Source organism: Scophthalmus maximus, chromosome 1 (genome assembly GCF_022379125.1).
Source record: "Scophthalmus maximus strain ysfricsl-2021 chromosome 1, ASM2237912v1, whole genome shotgun sequence".
Taxonomy (NCBI): domain Eukaryota; kingdom Metazoa; phylum Chordata; class Actinopteri; order Pleuronectiformes; family Scophthalmidae; genus Scophthalmus; species Scophthalmus maximus.
The window spans coordinates 24,917,554-24,933,733 of record NC_061515.1 but is presented as its reverse complement, the minus strand read 5'-3'; the positions used below and the strand labels follow the sequence as shown (position 1 = coordinate 24,933,733).

Below are 16,180 nucleotides of genomic sequence, written 5' to 3'. Positions count from 1 at the left end.
GTAGCTTTGGGTAAAGATATGGCCTCTGGTGACCTGAAGGTTTTCCAGAGCAGGGCCGTGACGAATATAAAGTATGACAATGCGAAATTTCTCGATTTCCCATCAGAAAGATATCATGACGATAAACTTGTCCTCCTCACCATATAAAAGAAGAGATTTCCAATTGTATTTTTGAAGGCAGCGGAAAAGAAGCAGGCCGAACAGTCCGGACACATGTCAGGAGGTCAGAAGTCAGTTTTAAAATCCTTCTCCATGTGAGGAGTCTAACGTCCCCGTGAAATTCCATAACCAAAAATGTTTGATTATTTTTTTTACATGCAAATTTATTGCACATCAGAAAAAAAGACCATAGGAGTGGGCTAGGTTGATGATAACACATATGGTTTAAAATATACTATATATATTATATTGTTTACACAATATGTCAAATCATTTCAGTTTGAACTCTGGTCAAGTTCTAGATACATCATGGAAAATGACAGCAAACAGAATTCATCTGACCACAGTTAATCAAAGAGTCTTACAACAAAGTTTTTTTTTTTTTTTTAAGATTTTTAAGATTTATTTGCAAACATTTCTAAAAAAACAACAAGTTTAACTGTCAATTTGGGTTATTGAATGCAGACCAACAAACAAAAGCTATTTCATCCATGTGAAATTAAATCTCCAACATAATAAAGAGTATGAAAAGCGGAGGCCATTGTAGAAAGTGGTCTGAGACTTTTAAGTATCTCAGAAAGACGGTGCTCTGAAAGCATCTTTAATATATCTATTACAAACCTGTGTTCTCATACTCACATCAACAAGTCTCTAAGAAACAATATAGTGGACAAATCTGAAGGCTCAAAAAGTTAGAAACGTTTTGATATAAACTTTAAAATGTAGCTTTAACTCGAATAAGAGGGAATGAATGAAAACTTTCTTCTCACTTTGCCTGAAGGGAAGTTCACACAGGAGGACCGTTCTGTTTACGTGCCCCACCCTGAAACACATAAACCGTCAAGTCACACTAAATCATGATTAAATATTATTAACAGTGAGCTGATAGTGTTTTTTAATTATTACCCGCAAAAGTCACACTAAGTCAAAATCATTGTCTCCACTGAAAAATGTGTTTATTGGTTATTGTTCCTTCCCTTTGAGCTTCAGTGGGCTGGTGACGCATCACAGTGCTCACATTAAATATCAGTTGTCACTTTTTAAATTGAACATTGACAGGTCTCGAGAGATCCGACAAATGGAATGTACATGGACACTGACAAGTCGAGCATCTCCTATCAACAGTGAGGCACCTGAACGACACACATCCGAGGGGTGGGGCATGACCCAAGGAAGGGCCAATTCAATTTTGGAATGGATCCATATAGACAGGCGGATCCATGATTTTATCTTATTTCATTTTCTTTTACATGGCGAAATGTAGGGCCTTAGCCTCGGCCTGCTGGTTATAAATTAGACAAGGACTTACAGATTGACTGTTCCTGGCATCTTGCCTGTAGAAGCACCAGCACAGCACAACCACAACATCCCTGTTGGGCCAATTAACACTTGCCTTCACACGAATGAAGCCCTCCTTCTTGTTTGAAGATAGCAGCTCACTGTCTGGCTAATCATTTTCTAACAAACCCTCTGTCCTCCAGGATCAATTATGCAAATAACTTGTTCAAGATTAGGCAAGTAAATGCGGTTTATAGTTAAAACTCATGTTTTTAGACGATCATCTCAACAGGCCTTTCTTCGCCTTGGCACGTGGTTTTTTGAGGAGCGACGACGTGTGATGTGACTGCGCCGCTGTACCTGTCGGAGGGCATGCAGATCCTCCAGAGTCTGCTGGGCAGCCGCTCTCAGGCTCGGCTTCGCGCTGGAGGTGAGCTGGCTGACACGAGCCTGGAGGTCCGGGTCCAGCAGGGGGGAGCCGAGCAGGAGCAGCGCCGCCTCCTCCTCCAACAACACTGACTGCAGGAGACGCAGGGCGTGGAGACACACCTCCCAGTCTCCATCTGTCAGAGGTCAGAGGTGGAGACCGACAGCTGGAAAACGCTTGAGGAAAACGGCAACAGGGGAACAACGCATAGACCTTGGACGGGCTGAGTGAGGATCCCTGTTTGAGATAGAACTAGACAACATCCATGTGTGTTTGTAGTTTGGTGTCCTCACCGTTCAGCAGGGTCCAGATGAGAGGCAGGAGACCCGGGTTCTCACTGATGCACTTCAGCCCGTTCACACTGATGCTGACGTTGTACAGAGCCATCAGCATCAGCCTGCGGCAGAACACCAGCATAGAGTCGCTCTTACTAAAACAGCGGTACGGCACCGACACACACCTTTTAAACTGTGATACGTTTACTTACCACTGTACGTTCTAATGTGTATTTAAACTGTGATACATTCACTGACCACTGTGCGTACTCAAGTGTAATTTAACTGTGATATGTTCACGTACCACTGTACGTACTACAGTGTATTTAAACTGTGCTACGTTCACTTTCCACTTTACGTACTACCGTTATTTAAACTATGATACGATCACTGAACACTGTGAATTAGATTAATCCTGTAGTGATCGCAAATTTACACTTTGCCTTTTATATTTTATAAATCACTTTGAATTGACTTGTTCTACACAAATAAACTTGTCTTACATATTGGTTAACTGGTCAATTTCTCCATTTCAGCTGACATTCACACTGATATAAAAGTTGTTTATGAAGGCAAATCAGGAATTACAAGATGTAAACTATCAGTGGTTTGTATTTATAGTCTACCACAGCTCCACGTACACTTTCAGTTTGGGGAAGACGCCAGACTTCATCTGCTCGAGGAGCTTCATCAGAGTGTTCAGGAGGACGTGAGCTGAGCAGGACAGGAAGTTCCGCCCACACGGTACTGCTGCTATGTCTGATTGATGGAACAGAAGACAAGGCACGTGAGAGTCGTTGTGACTGTTAAACCACATACAGAATATGCTCTTACTGTAAATGACGAAAAGAAAAGTGGTGCAAAAATTGAACCTTAAAAAAAGTGTCTGTGTATACATGAGCTGTGGACTCACTGGTGATGGTTCCAGCCAGACCCAACACAAAGTGGTGCTCCTGGGAGTTATGGTCCTCGGTTAGATTTTTCACCTCTGCATCCAAAGATCCGACGAAGCTCTCCAGAGTCTGAGCAGCCACAGCCAGAAAGGACTGCAGCTTGCCCTGCACCACCACCACCACACACAAGACAATAAAACTCCGACAATCAGCTGTCCTATGTAAAAATATGTCACAGACATGACTATGACCCACACACATACGTGTGGTTGGAGACAACTCACATCAGCCAGCCAGTGTGTGACCGTGTCCTCGGAGGCAGAGCAGCTCCACAGCAGACTGCAGGTGGCAGAGCCCAGAGAGGAGCAGAAGTCCGCCTGCTCTTGCAGCTCTGCACCGCTCTGCCACAGCTGCTCACGCAACAGCAGCTTCTCCTTCACACACACACACACACACACACACAAACACAAACACACAAAGTTGTCTTGGTGTACTAAAACAATAACACCCATCATCTTTGTCCTTTAAGGGTTGCTGACATTGGGCGAGAGGCGGGGTTCACCCACAACAGGTCGCCAGCCCATCTCAGGGCAACATACAAAGACACACAAACATTCACACCTAGGGCTGCAACTAACGATTATTTTCATCATCAATTAATCCGTCGATTATTTTCTGGATTAATCGATTAGTTGTTTAGTCCATGAAATGTTGTTAAATTGTGAAAAATGTCGACCGTGTTCCCCATACCCCGACATGATGTTTTGTTTTAAAAAAATAAATAAAAAATGAAAATATTCACATTGAAGAAGCTTTTTTTCATAAAAACTATTAGTCGATTACTAATCTATTAACTGTTGCAGCTCTACACCTATGTTCAATTAACCTAATCCCAATCCTCTTGTGTTTGGACTGTGAGAGGAAGCCACAGGGGAGAACATGCAGAAGATACACAAGAAAGGCCCCGGTTAGTTGCGAAACAGGATTCGAACCAAGATCCTTCTTGCCGTGAAGCAACAGTGCAAACCACTGCACCGCCATGCAGCTCTAAAATAATCACATAATGGGGAAATTGTTTCATCCACCAACTCGATTCTTCTATATGGAGACATGATTTTCTGACTTGTTACTGTTAAATATGCACCCCTGTGTTAACAGTGTGATCAGTGTGTACAGGAATGTGCACACATACAGTCAGACATCATGTCACCTGCCCTCTCTCTCTCACCTCTCTCTCTTTCTGACATTCAGTCTGCGTTGCGTCCAGCCGCGACTGAAGGTGCAGACGCTCCTGTTGCAACTGCTCCTGCTCCTGCACAAGCTGCTCCCTCACTGTGCGAACACACACACACACACACACACACACACACACACACACACACACACACACACACACACACACACACACACACACACACACACACACACACACACACACACACACACACACACATAGGTTGATATTTATTTTTCAGACTATCCATGCACTTGGAACATAATTCTCCAAAGTACATGAATAAATTGATTGTTTATATTGCATTGTTTTCAGCACCTCCCAGCAGCATATGACAACCATTTGAGATAATGTTCAATTCATAAATGATTAAAAAAACACAAATTAGCAGCAGCAAATATATAAATTTATGGTTCACAAATTAATTTTACCGCGACCCTTAAATGGATAAAGTGGTAGACGATGGATGGATGGATGGACAAATGATTTTTACATGAGGTTCATAGCAGCTTTGTGAGAAACTCTGTTAGTGAAATCAAGGAGGACCCCTAGTGGTAGGATATGAATCTTTGTTCTTTCAGCCACAGAAATGTGTATATAAAAGGGATGTGAATGTACAGTACCAGTCAAAAGTTTGGACACGCTTTCCCATTCAAGTGAATAAGAAAGCGTTTCCAAACTTTTGACTGGTACTGTATATGTCATTTGATAATCTATTCCAAGGTCATTATTAGAACATATTGATTTCCTACTGCTGGCACAGAGGTATATAGAGGTATAATAATTCACATGAATAAACAGAATGAAAATCCTCTTCCACTGTCCATGACATAGTCCTCTCCGTGAGCAGCACATGGATCATAACACTCAGATGAGGGCCACTCACAGCCCATTGGACAAATACTGTATCTGACATTACTTACCATCTCCATCGAAACTGTAGTTATTCTTGTCTTACAGGGCTTATGGGCTGAATTTTTTTCCCCACTGGTCAGGCAGGCTACATAAGTAATATTTGCACACCGGTCTCCATCACAGAGCTATATCTTATTTATAATGCACTGCATCTGATTACACAGCTGCTTTAAAAGATGACACACTTCATGGTAAATGGACTGTATTCACGTATAGCTTTTTGTAATCTTATGAATCACATTCATTTATACAGTGCTGCTATTTACCGCTCTCTTTCTGTCGCATTCATACACTGCTGGAAGGAGCCGTCAGAGGGTTAAATGTCTTGCCCAAGGCATGCTGACTGGGGGAAACAGGGGATCGAACCACCGACCCTCCGGTTTGTGGACGACCTCTACCCCCTGAGGCACGGCCAAGCACTAAACACTTGTTGGTGTAACTCATAGATATTTAAATATATTTGGTAATGATTAGTGTTGTATGTATTTTGAGTTCTGGCATTGGGCTGGTTTTGTGACACAAGCCTGCATTCACCAGGGCGATGGAACGGAAGCGTACCTGTCTGAGCCGTTCGAGCTTTGTGCAGCTTCTCCACCAGGTCCCCAGTCAGAACCCTGGGCAGGAAGTCCCTCAGCTGCATGACCTCTGTGGTCAACCTCTCCACGTCTCTCCTCCTCACCCGGACAAAGTCGTCCTGAAGGAAACAAGAGGGGCCCCGATGCAAACAGGAGTGTGACGTAAAGGGTTTGAACACATTGTTTGCCTTTACAAGTTTTCACCCATCAAGACACAGGCATTATAATGTGAACAGGAACTGTCTGTATATTTCATATTTCATATTTCATTTGTGTGAAGTCTGAGGCTCAAAGGCACCTGGCATCTCGTGTGGGCTTTCTGCTGCCTGCAGCCTGGTCTTCTTCACAGCAGAATGGCATGCATACATTATGAATGTGTCAAGCTCACACTGGGCTGTGTGACCATCATTCACCTTTGCTCCATGACCCAGAGCCGGACACCTCCCGCCTAATGACGACGACATCTTCTGGTCTTGCGCGTTGATCTCCTTCCGCCTCTGCTATTCGTCCTACTTTTCCTGGAGAATCCTGACACCCCAATATTTTTATTTTAGCATGTCTGTCATAAACTTGTGAGAACAACAAATGCACCAGCTAACCTGGCATCGTTAGGGTAAGATATATATATATATTTCAGTCTTCGTGCAAATGGGCGAGCCTGGCGCGGTTCGGCCCGGCATCGAACATATTATAATACATTTATAGCCCTCGGAGTATCCCTCCGACCTCCAGGGGGCACAACGGTAGATGTAGTTCCCGCCCGGTTTGTAGTCCAAACCGTACACAACTAATCCAAACGCCTCTAAGTTCAGAGTCCAGTCCGGGTTTTGTGACTCTCCCGCCGGGCAGATAAGCTTAACTCGTCTTCCTTTGTGTTTGAACCGGGTTTTTTCTCTCTCCTTCCTGGCACTTATGGGACCGGGGACTCTGGAGAGCACCGGGTCCGTCTGCATGTCGCACTGCTCACTCATGTCCGCGGGACAAGAACCCGACTTCCCCGGCGACGAGGCGTTCGCGAGCCGCTTCCCCGTCCATCGCGCCTGCCGGGATGGGGACGTCGGAGCCCTGGTGTCACTGACGGAGCAGCTCGCCCAGAGCCGGGCTCACCTGGCGGCCGAGGACTCCTGCTGCGGGTGGACCCCCCTTCACTGGGCGGCGCACTATGGACAGGTAGGCTCCCGTTTGAAACCAGACGAGGGGGTTGACGAGCGAAGGGTCCAACTCTGGCAGAGACCTGTTCTATTTTGTGATGGTTCGTCAGCTACAGTGCGTGTGCTGTACCATGTAACATACATATAACATACATATACCATACATATGCCAAACATATCCCATACAGCACAGTATGTACTGGTGTGTCGCACCTGAAGCACCCGCGGTTTCTTCCTGTCTGAGGGTCCCCGACACGGTTTTGTCTAATTGTTATTGGACAATAAAGTTTTATGTGGCGAAGAAAATAAAGCAGTTCCAGCATTTTGATTGGTTCCAGCGTAGCCAATGGCTGTTCGGGCGCCAAATAACCACCGGGAAACAGGAAATAAAAATTAGGATTAGAAAATGAATTTCATATTAATATATATTTGTTTATATTAATTGTATATACATTTATCGATATGTATACAACTGTATATGACAGGGGTAGGTGTACAAAGTTATTAAGGATGAAAATTAGAAAAAGAAAGAAAATGGGTTAAAATTCCAAATTGCAAAATAGTGTACATTGCAAAATTGCAAAATAGTGTACATTGCAAAATATGTATAGTGTAAGAATTTAGCAAACACAGAATTATTTTTCAGTGTCTTTTTGCTCTTAAGTACTCTTAACGTGATTGATTGATGTATTTCTTGTGTCCCAAAATTCAGTCCATCTCTTGTTAGTGTGGAATTTTTCCCATTAATAAAACCAACCGTATAAATTATACTTTTATCCAACTATTACTGTTAAAACATAGAATCATGTCTTTATCCTGAGATTGTTTGTCCAGTTTTTCTTCTTAAATAAAGCTGAACATCCGCTCACATAATTTTGGTCCACACATGCAGTGATTAAACAAATCTTTTACCAGTCCATAGAAGTTGCAAGGATATTCAATATTAGTCCTGATCTCTCTAATGTCTTTTTTGCTGAATATATTTGATGCACAATTTTTAAATAAATCTATTTACCTTTATCTCTGAGGCGAAATCTGTCCTCAACCAACCACTCAAGCCTCCTGGTGTTTGACCATTTACTCAAATCTCTTTTATTGTTCCACATGGTTGACCTGCCTCCTGTGTTTTTCCGTGCACGCAGCTGGAGTGTGTGGTGCGCCTGGTGCAGATGGGCTGCGGGGTGAACACGGTGACCAGCCGCTTCAACCAGACACCGACACACACCGCGGCGTTCGGAGGACATCCTCACTGTGTGGTGTGGCTGACTCAGGCCGGAGCTGACGTCAACAGGCAGGTCAGTCCTGTTAACACAGCAGAGGGAACTTAACATATTTCAATCAGGAGAGACCAGCGAATGAATACTACTAATTTATTACAAATTTAATAGGGCAGTAAGCGATTTTGGAGAAATTTTGTTTGTTGTTGATGTTTTGACTGCACTGACCTGGCCTCGAACCTGCAGTCTCGAGTATGTGAGACAGACGCACTGACCACGAGGCCAAAATCCCTGAGTCGTAGCGTCTGACGCCAGCACGTCTCTTAATGTGTCGGGGAGAGATGTTTACAAACTGCACACAGTGTTGTCTGGTGCAGTCCGCACAATTTTTTGTTTTCAATTACAGAGCCAGGACTGAGCCGGAAAACTGACCGTGGGAAAATACTTGCAGAATTTTACAAAAAGTGTATTGGATTAAAGCGCTTACTACCCCTTTAAGAATGATAGAATGATATGTGATAACGTCTTGGGAGATATTGTAGGGCATCTGCCCTGAGCAGCATGGAGTCCAGACTGGTGGTGAAGGTGGTTGATGACCTGCTAACATGACATTGACTTGTCATGACATGACTGATGAATCTGATGAGTCTGTGCAGACTGGGCGGTGATGGGGAGGTGGAGGGTGCGTCTTATCAGCAGCATGAGAGGACGAAAGCAGGGAGAGAACTCCTATTTAAAAACAGACAGCAGTGAGGTGATAGGCTAACAAGGCAGAAACTGAGAATACGTGAGGGAACGAAACCCTGATGAATAGTAGTAGTAGTAGTAGTATTAAACTACGACCAAAGCGTCTTCCTGACTGAACTTCATAGAACCTTTAAGGTTGGGTAAAGCTTCTCCAATGCTTGCTGTCCCTAAATCACATCTGATTTCAATATTCACATTCCTTCAGCTCCTTTTCCCAACCTGCTTCCTTAATTTCAAAAGGTGAAAAGTAAAAACTTCATGAAGCATTCCTACACTTGCACTACTCCCGGGCCGCTACTACATGAAAACACTTTACACTGGCTGTTTCATTTACTGTACAAAAATGCCACATATTTGATATGCTCATTACAGGGTTTAAAAAAAAAATCTAAATGTATTTATTAATTTCTAATGCAGTTGTGCTCCCACATTGTGGATGCTGCAGGCGTTTTAACATATGCATTGCTGTGTTTGTCAATGATAAATGGATACCCCTTGAGATTGACATTGTGTTTCAGGACTTTGTAGGTGAGGCTCCCATCCACAAGGCGGCTCGCTCAGGTAGCTTGGAGTGTGTCCAGGTCCTGCTGATAGCAGGTGCAAAACCGCAGTAAGTGTCCTGCAGTCTGACCTCGTCTGACTGTCCAACTGCAGCTCTGTCACGCCGAGTGTGAACCACAGCAGCAGAGTTACAATAATCAAAGCTCCCATCCCGCGATGAGTGTTTCAGACACGGTGCGAGTTTGCTCGCTGCTGGTGTCGGCCATTCTTCAAATGTCAGACAGCCATAAAACAGCAAGAGGCTGTTTACAGTGACAATATCCAAAAGGCAGTAAGCAGCGTCATATCTACCCACTCATACTCACCATTTCTGTCTGTACTGAAATCTAACATCAAGTAAACAATACAAAAGATAATGTTAAAGCAAAGGCAAACCTGTTTCCTGACATTGTAGAATCTGCTGCTGTGGTGTTCGTTTGTATTTCTAATGTAACATCAGCTGTTTGGGAGGAAACGGGCCACACTGGTTTACTTTCTCTTAAAGTCACTGGACGACTTAGTAAGAATTCCTTACAACAAAAAGCTTAGGAATTTAGTTTTAAACATTAAACAACATGGCAGTTGCCCCAGTTCTCTGCATTTCCTCTCAGCTCACTGTTGCGCTGATCACAGGCTATATGGACATGGTCAGATGTTCTATCTGAGGTTTCTCTCTTTAAAACTCATTTAATTTCACTTGTATGTCTCTGTTCGTATTTATTCCATTTAAATACAACTGTTTTAGCAACTGTTCATCTCTCTCTACAAAAACTCTTTGTAGTGCTGCGTAATGACGTCAGAGCAGCCAGTGACGGTAGCGTATCATCTCAGTGACAAGTCACGCGACGATCCATTTAATTTATGGATCAAAACACAACTTATCGTGACAAAACATTAAAGGTGAGACGTAGTTAATATTTGTCGCTGTGCCACTTGAATAAAGAAAATAAACAATTTATTTTACTTAAAATGTAAAACATGAATAGACATTTTTTTCTGCATAGTTGATTCTGTACAAGAAATGATTTCATATCAGTAAACATTAACGCTGATACGGATATTTCTGTTAAAGGCTCATATAGGCTGATAGTATCCGGGCTCTACTAGATAAACACAATTTGGTGATATTCAGCACAATGTGACATGATATGAGCCTTGAGATACTGACTCATTTCTACAATGTTTTTCTAAAACTGCAGGGAGCATTATTAACCACCCACATGGGTGTTAGATCCGATACTGTGTGACATGATTTTTTTGTTGTGTACAAAAAATAATCTGCTCCCGCACACCAGGGGTCGGACTTGAGAAGTATTCCAGATGTTTTATTGGTACCGTTCTCCTCCAAAACAGCCGATTTAAAGTGGATCCATACAACTCAGTCGTATTTTATACATAGTCATACAGTAGTTCACAATGATAGTAATGTGATTTTTGTGTTGTTTTTTATTTCTCCAGCAGCTTAACAGGTAAAAATGTTCTCATATTCAATTGTTAGAGTTAATCAATGAGAATGTCAACACGATGCAAAGGCTGAAAAGCTCATGTTTCCATCTACATGTGGCGTTAGTTTCATTGATGTAATAAATGTACTGCATTTATGTGCATTAATTTTTAATCATATATCGGAAATATTTCAGCTGTTCTTCTCATTCTTCAATATTTAGAATTAGAAAACAAGATCAGTGTCATTTAAACACTGAATGTTGCTGCTTATAAAAAACAGGAGGTCCACTGATATTCAGCACACATAAGAATAAAGTTGGTCCACAGACGGACAGATGTCAATCTTCTCCATTCCTCTGTCCTTGTATGCAGGTTTTGGATTTCGCTTTACATTTCTCTTGAAAGCAGATTCTGCTGCCTGTCGCCATTTATTAAGGCAATGCCTTTTTGTAATGAAAGACAAATATTGCTCAAAGTAAGGCATGAAAACATCAGTTTTAATAATCCTCATCAACACCCAACCTCACGTCTCATGAGTGAGATTTTAGTGGACTTAGTGGAATCAGTGGCCATAAAAGTTGATAAACTATATTTACTTTTTTATATACATATATGTATGAATGAGAAAATATATTTTAATTCCTACATGATCTTTAACCGTGGATCAGCACAATCAAATTGACAAAAAGTCAAGTGCTCTATTTTAAATAATTTTAATGAAACTATATTTATGTAATTACTCGTACTTGGTTTGTATGCTCTTAAGTATGTCCTTATATGGCCAATGTTGCATCTCCTCCCTTCATGAGATGTACAGTGAGAGAAGCTGTCGCTCCTCAAGACACAACATTTTATTAAAAGAAATTCAAATCTCATCCAGCTCAGCCCCCTGCCCAGTTTTTTTTTTTTTTACATTTTTCTGAATGGGTGGAGTTTGGCTCAATCTGAAAACATTTCACATTTTTGCTGCTAGTTGATGCTAATATATCCCCTTTGTGCCTTTTCTCCTTTTTAATTTTTTTTACTTCTCTCCAGAGAAATAAGCTTCTTTGAGTGAGAGAAGCGTATACGAGATTTGAGTAAATGCACATCATGAGCTTTTCAGCCTCAGACTTTCACAGTCAGCCACAGTAAAAACGTACCTGTGACTGTTCACATGACACTGTTTAATTGGTTCTCACGTATGTAACATTTTTTGGATTGTGTGAAGAAAGAACAAACTGTGCTGGCAGAGACCAACGCCCTGCACATTCTGATGTTTTACAGCGATTGAATTTGAACATGATTTTCTCAAGTAATCCCAGAAAGAGGGAGAATCCATATAGGCACTGCAGAATCTGGCACACGTGCATCAGCGAGCATCTTTCAGTTGTGGCAATGCGTGTTCACTATCGCTCCCAACAGTTTCTGCAGCTGGCAAACTGGCGAGGTATTTCCTGCAGTGATTGGTTTCAAATGCTAAGAAAGCACTGATGATGATAGTCATGTCCTGAGCTGCATGCCTAGTTTAGCACTAACTGCCTTAGACACTGCGCTAACAAACTGTGAACATGCCTCAGGAGGATTAATGTGCTCATGTCAGGAGATCATCTGTAAAATGAAATGCCTCTTTTAACTACTGTTTTTTTTCTAAATATCCGGATTCGGCTGATGGTTGTTATTAATACAGGGTTTCTACACAGTGTAGTAATGTCCACCATATTGTCATGCTCAAAAACATGATGGAAACTGAAACTGTGTAGGAACTCTGAAGCTTCTGTCAACACCAGACAAGACATAGTCTTATGCCAGATGCCTAATCTATAAGGAGTTTTTATTTAGTATATAGAATAAATGTTAGATTCACCATCCATTATACTTGAGCTGCTTCTCCCTCGGAGGGATGTGTGCTGGCACACTCCAACCTAAAGCCCTTCAGCACCGGTCTACATGAACTTCCATCAACTAATTCTCTATATCGTGATAAATAGAGCCTTCGTCACAGATATTTCATAGCACCATGCATATTACAGTATGTCTGCAGAAAGAAGGGTTAAAATACAGTTTCCCACTTACACAGACTGTATGTTATCTCCTATTCAGGGTCGTCCTCAAAATCACAGGATTGAGATAATTTCTGTTCCAAAGCATCTGGTACTTTTTAGCCCGACAACTCAAAATGTCTCATCAGCTGATGAGTTCTCTTTTCTTTTAACCGTCAAATATTATTTTTGAGTATTGACGATTTAAAAAACCCACGGTAGTTTTCGTTTTGTCTGGTATTGAGGAAGATAACAAACATCTAAATTTTACTTTTCCAGACTCCAGTTAGAAGACATTTCATTTTATGAGAGGATGTTATTAGTTGACAGGACTGCTTATTTTAAACTGCACCTTCAGCTGAAATGTATTTTATTGTCATGTTTAGTATTATAGATCTTTAATCTTTAATTGACATAGTGTTGCTGTCATTTATAGATATTATTTTACCAACAGTCAGATTTTATTCATTTAGCTAAGTGTCACAGAGGGAGATTGTCACGACCGGAACTCACTGGCCTCGTTTGCCGCCTGTCGATGGTCCCGACGATCTCCCCCTGCCACATTCAGATCAGCTGCTCAGTGACGAAGTCGGAGGTGAGACGCGTGTGCTCACTCGCTCTTCTCTCGCTCAGTTTAAGGAACGCCAGTGGGCAGACCGCAGCGGACCTGGCCCACGCTCACGGCTTCCTCGACTGTTTCCGCTTCGTCTCCAACCCCCAGGAGCACCTGCTGCAGCCCGACGGCCTCCGTGAGAGCGGCGTGCAGAACGGCAGCGGCCCCTGGGGTCAGGGATCGCTCAGCAGGAAGAGGCTGCCGGCCAGCGTGGACTCTGGACACACGAAGAAGGCCAGGAGAGCTGAGGGTAAGAAGTGTGTGGGCTCCTTGTCGCCGTGATCTATGATGGTGATGATAATGAAGATGATGATATAAAGGCTCCAGCTCCATGTGTTTATAATAGACTTTCACTGGGTGCTACAGCTAACAGATATTTGTATCTCTATTAACTTTACAATCAATCATTCTGTTCACCAAATGCAAAACACTGACCAAAACAACACCATTGTATTTATGAAGTGAAGTGTGTCAATGAAATATTAAGAGATGGGACATTGTGTGTTCAGGTATGATTTTGATTATGATATGGTTCTTAGAGAGCACAATTCCTTCTGGGACTGGGTCTGTTCTCTCTTCAGTAAAAGAGAATGTGTTTCTGTGATGCAGCCACTATACTCACACATTTTGTTTGATTATATTCCAAAAAAACAGTTGATTGGTATTTATTTGTAATCAGCAGTAGAACTCCTTACTACAGGACATGGATTAGACTGTAGCTTCCTCTGTCATTGTCCATCTGTGTGCTGCTGCAGATGTGTTGGTGCAGGTTCACGGCAGTGGAGCGGAGGAGGTGGAGAGCATGAGTGTGGAGGAGTCCGCTCAGGAGCTCGGCCCAGGTGAGACTGAAGCTGAAGATTGTTATGTGGAAATCATAAAAGGAAGTATAGTATTGCTACTCTCAAATAGATTTGCTGTAAGATTTATTTTGATTTATTTTAAAGCAGTTGATGACACCAAAGGCGTGACCAACGGCCATCATCAGACGCTTCCTCGCGCCGCCCAGGATGAGCCCGAGCCTCCCAAAACATCTCCCCCTCCAGCCAATCGGCCGGCGACTGCGGTGTCCACGCAGCGCTCGTCCCCCGACATGTGTGGCTCGCTGCATCTGACCGGCAGTCCGAGCAGCTGTGTGTCCCAGCGGCCGGCCTGGTGGGGGCTGATGGGAGCCGACTGCAGGGACTTCCAGCACTACGGACATTACCACGGCTTCGGAGACACAGCGGAGGAGCTGAGTGACAGCGGCCACGTCCAGTACGGCGGCATCCAGGCTGAGCACAGATACAAGCAGGCCGTGGCCGGCACCGTCCACCTGTACCACAGCTCGTAGACACAGAGGCTCCGCCCCCCTGGAGTGCCTCTCTGACAAGGTGTCCCGCCTCCAAACCCAGAGCCTCTGCTACGGATATCCAGGATATGTTAGCCATAACTCAAAGTCCTCTTACTAGTCTTTTAACCATATCTCACGGTCTTTTTCAGCACATGGAGCTGGCTACAGAAAGATTAAAGAGGCAGTAACCGATTTTAATCCAATACAATTATAGTAAAAATCATAAGATAGAGACAAGCTCTCTCCGAAATCGCAGAGACAAGGAGGCACAGTCGCTTCCCCCTTAGCTTCATCAGAACAGAAATAAATCTGTCCCCGGACGACTCCAACTCTTAACATATTGAATGTCCAATATATATACAATATATATATACAATATAGTGACCACACTGTGCGCATAATGTACACACTATTACTCACGCACACATCTATTTTCTTTTAAAATATTTGGTGCTAAATTCAGTTCCTTGTCAGTGTGAGGGGGACTCTGATCAGATTGATTGTTTGTCGTGGAAACTGGGACTCAGTGTTAGTATCTACAGTCCCGTCCTCCAGGTCCGTCCACCAGTCTGAACTGAACTGGGTCCAGGTGATTCGGCTTGTTAACGATAAATCAGGAAGGTTTCATCCGTTTCCCCCTTTGTGCTAAACACAGTCCAGACCTAGTGTCTCTGCAACAGAGGCACAGAAATCAAACCGGTGTAGCATCGTGACACAAATATTGTCGCCTGTACACAACATGAAGATCAGATTTTTGGACTTGATGTGATGTCACACACACACACACACACACACACGTACACCCCAGCGTTACGAGTCCAGCTCCCATGTAATGCTCAGTTCTTGTGTCGCCTTCTGGTTCCAACACAACCTCACAGAAGTGAAAAGCAGAGACACAAACACACATCGTTCCAACAACACTGCTCTTTCCTTTACTAAGGGCTATTTGCTATTATGATTATTTGTGTGTGTGTCGGTGTGTGTGTGTGTTGGTGGAGGTTGTCCTCTCTGAATGTGTCGGCAGGGAGGAACAGCCGCGCTGAAACTGAAACCAAAGGGAACGTGTCGTTGCTTTTGATATGAAACCATTTGTTTGTTATTTATATTCTAGAGCAGATGAAATGTCTTCATTCACAGCCGTACTGTCATTTTGTAAAGATACTGATAGATACTGATTCATGTAGACTATGTGCCGTCTAAGTGCCAAAGTCTGACCGTTTTATACTTGTTCTGGATGTTTGCCTCTTTTCCTATTAAAACCTTTTTGCAGTTTGATAAAAATGGTGAGTGAGTGGGTTTTTTATTGTTAGGTTTCTCCAGAAAGGGGCCAAGAACGAAAAATGCTCCAGCGAGCAGCAG

General features: G+C 43.0%; 2 protein-coding genes across 4 annotated transcripts; one reads left to right on the top strand and one right to left on the bottom strand.

Moving 5' to 3' along the window:
* Window positions 1-550: 550 nt before the first annotated feature.
* On the bottom strand, window positions 551-7,224 carry LOC118309075 (heat shock transcription factor 2 binding protein). Of its 2 annotated transcripts, XM_035630748.2 has the most exons (10): window positions 7,121-7,224; window positions 6,170-6,284; window positions 5,740-5,875; window positions 4,261-4,364; window positions 3,317-3,466; window positions 3,053-3,197; window positions 2,781-2,898; window positions 2,158-2,261; window positions 1,798-2,000; window positions 551-982 (listed from the first exon to the last, which is right to left on the bottom strand). In XM_035630748.2, the coding sequence occupies exons 2-10, from the start codon at window positions 6,218-6,220 to the stop codon at window positions 947-949; spliced, it is 1,047 nt and encodes a 348-aa protein (XP_035486641.2). In that variant the 5' UTR covers window positions 6,221-6,284; window positions 7,121-7,224; the 3' UTR covers window positions 551-946. The 2 variants fall into 2 exon arrangements, with proteins under 2 accessions (XP_035486641.2, XP_047189936.1); XM_047333980.1 differs by lacking the exon at window positions 7,121-7,224 and having other exon boundaries at window positions 6,170-6,430.
* On the top strand, window positions 6,534-16,102 carry LOC118309072 (ankyrin repeat domain-containing protein 10). Of its 2 annotated transcripts, none has more exons than XM_035630732.2 (6): window positions 6,534-6,926; window positions 8,050-8,202; window positions 9,390-9,481; window positions 13,512-13,741; window positions 14,247-14,330; window positions 14,439-16,102. In XM_035630732.2, exons 1-6 carry the CDS (start codon window positions 6,669-6,671, stop codon window positions 14,819-14,821), a joined length of 1,200 nt encoding a protein of 399 aa, XP_035486625.1. In that variant the 5' UTR covers window positions 6,534-6,668; the 3' UTR covers window positions 14,822-16,102. The 2 variants fall into 2 exon arrangements, with proteins under 2 accessions (XP_035486625.1, XP_035486614.1); XM_035630721.2 differs by having other exon boundaries at window positions 14,436-16,102.
* The last annotated feature ends 78 nt before the right edge of the window (window positions 16,103-16,180 follow it).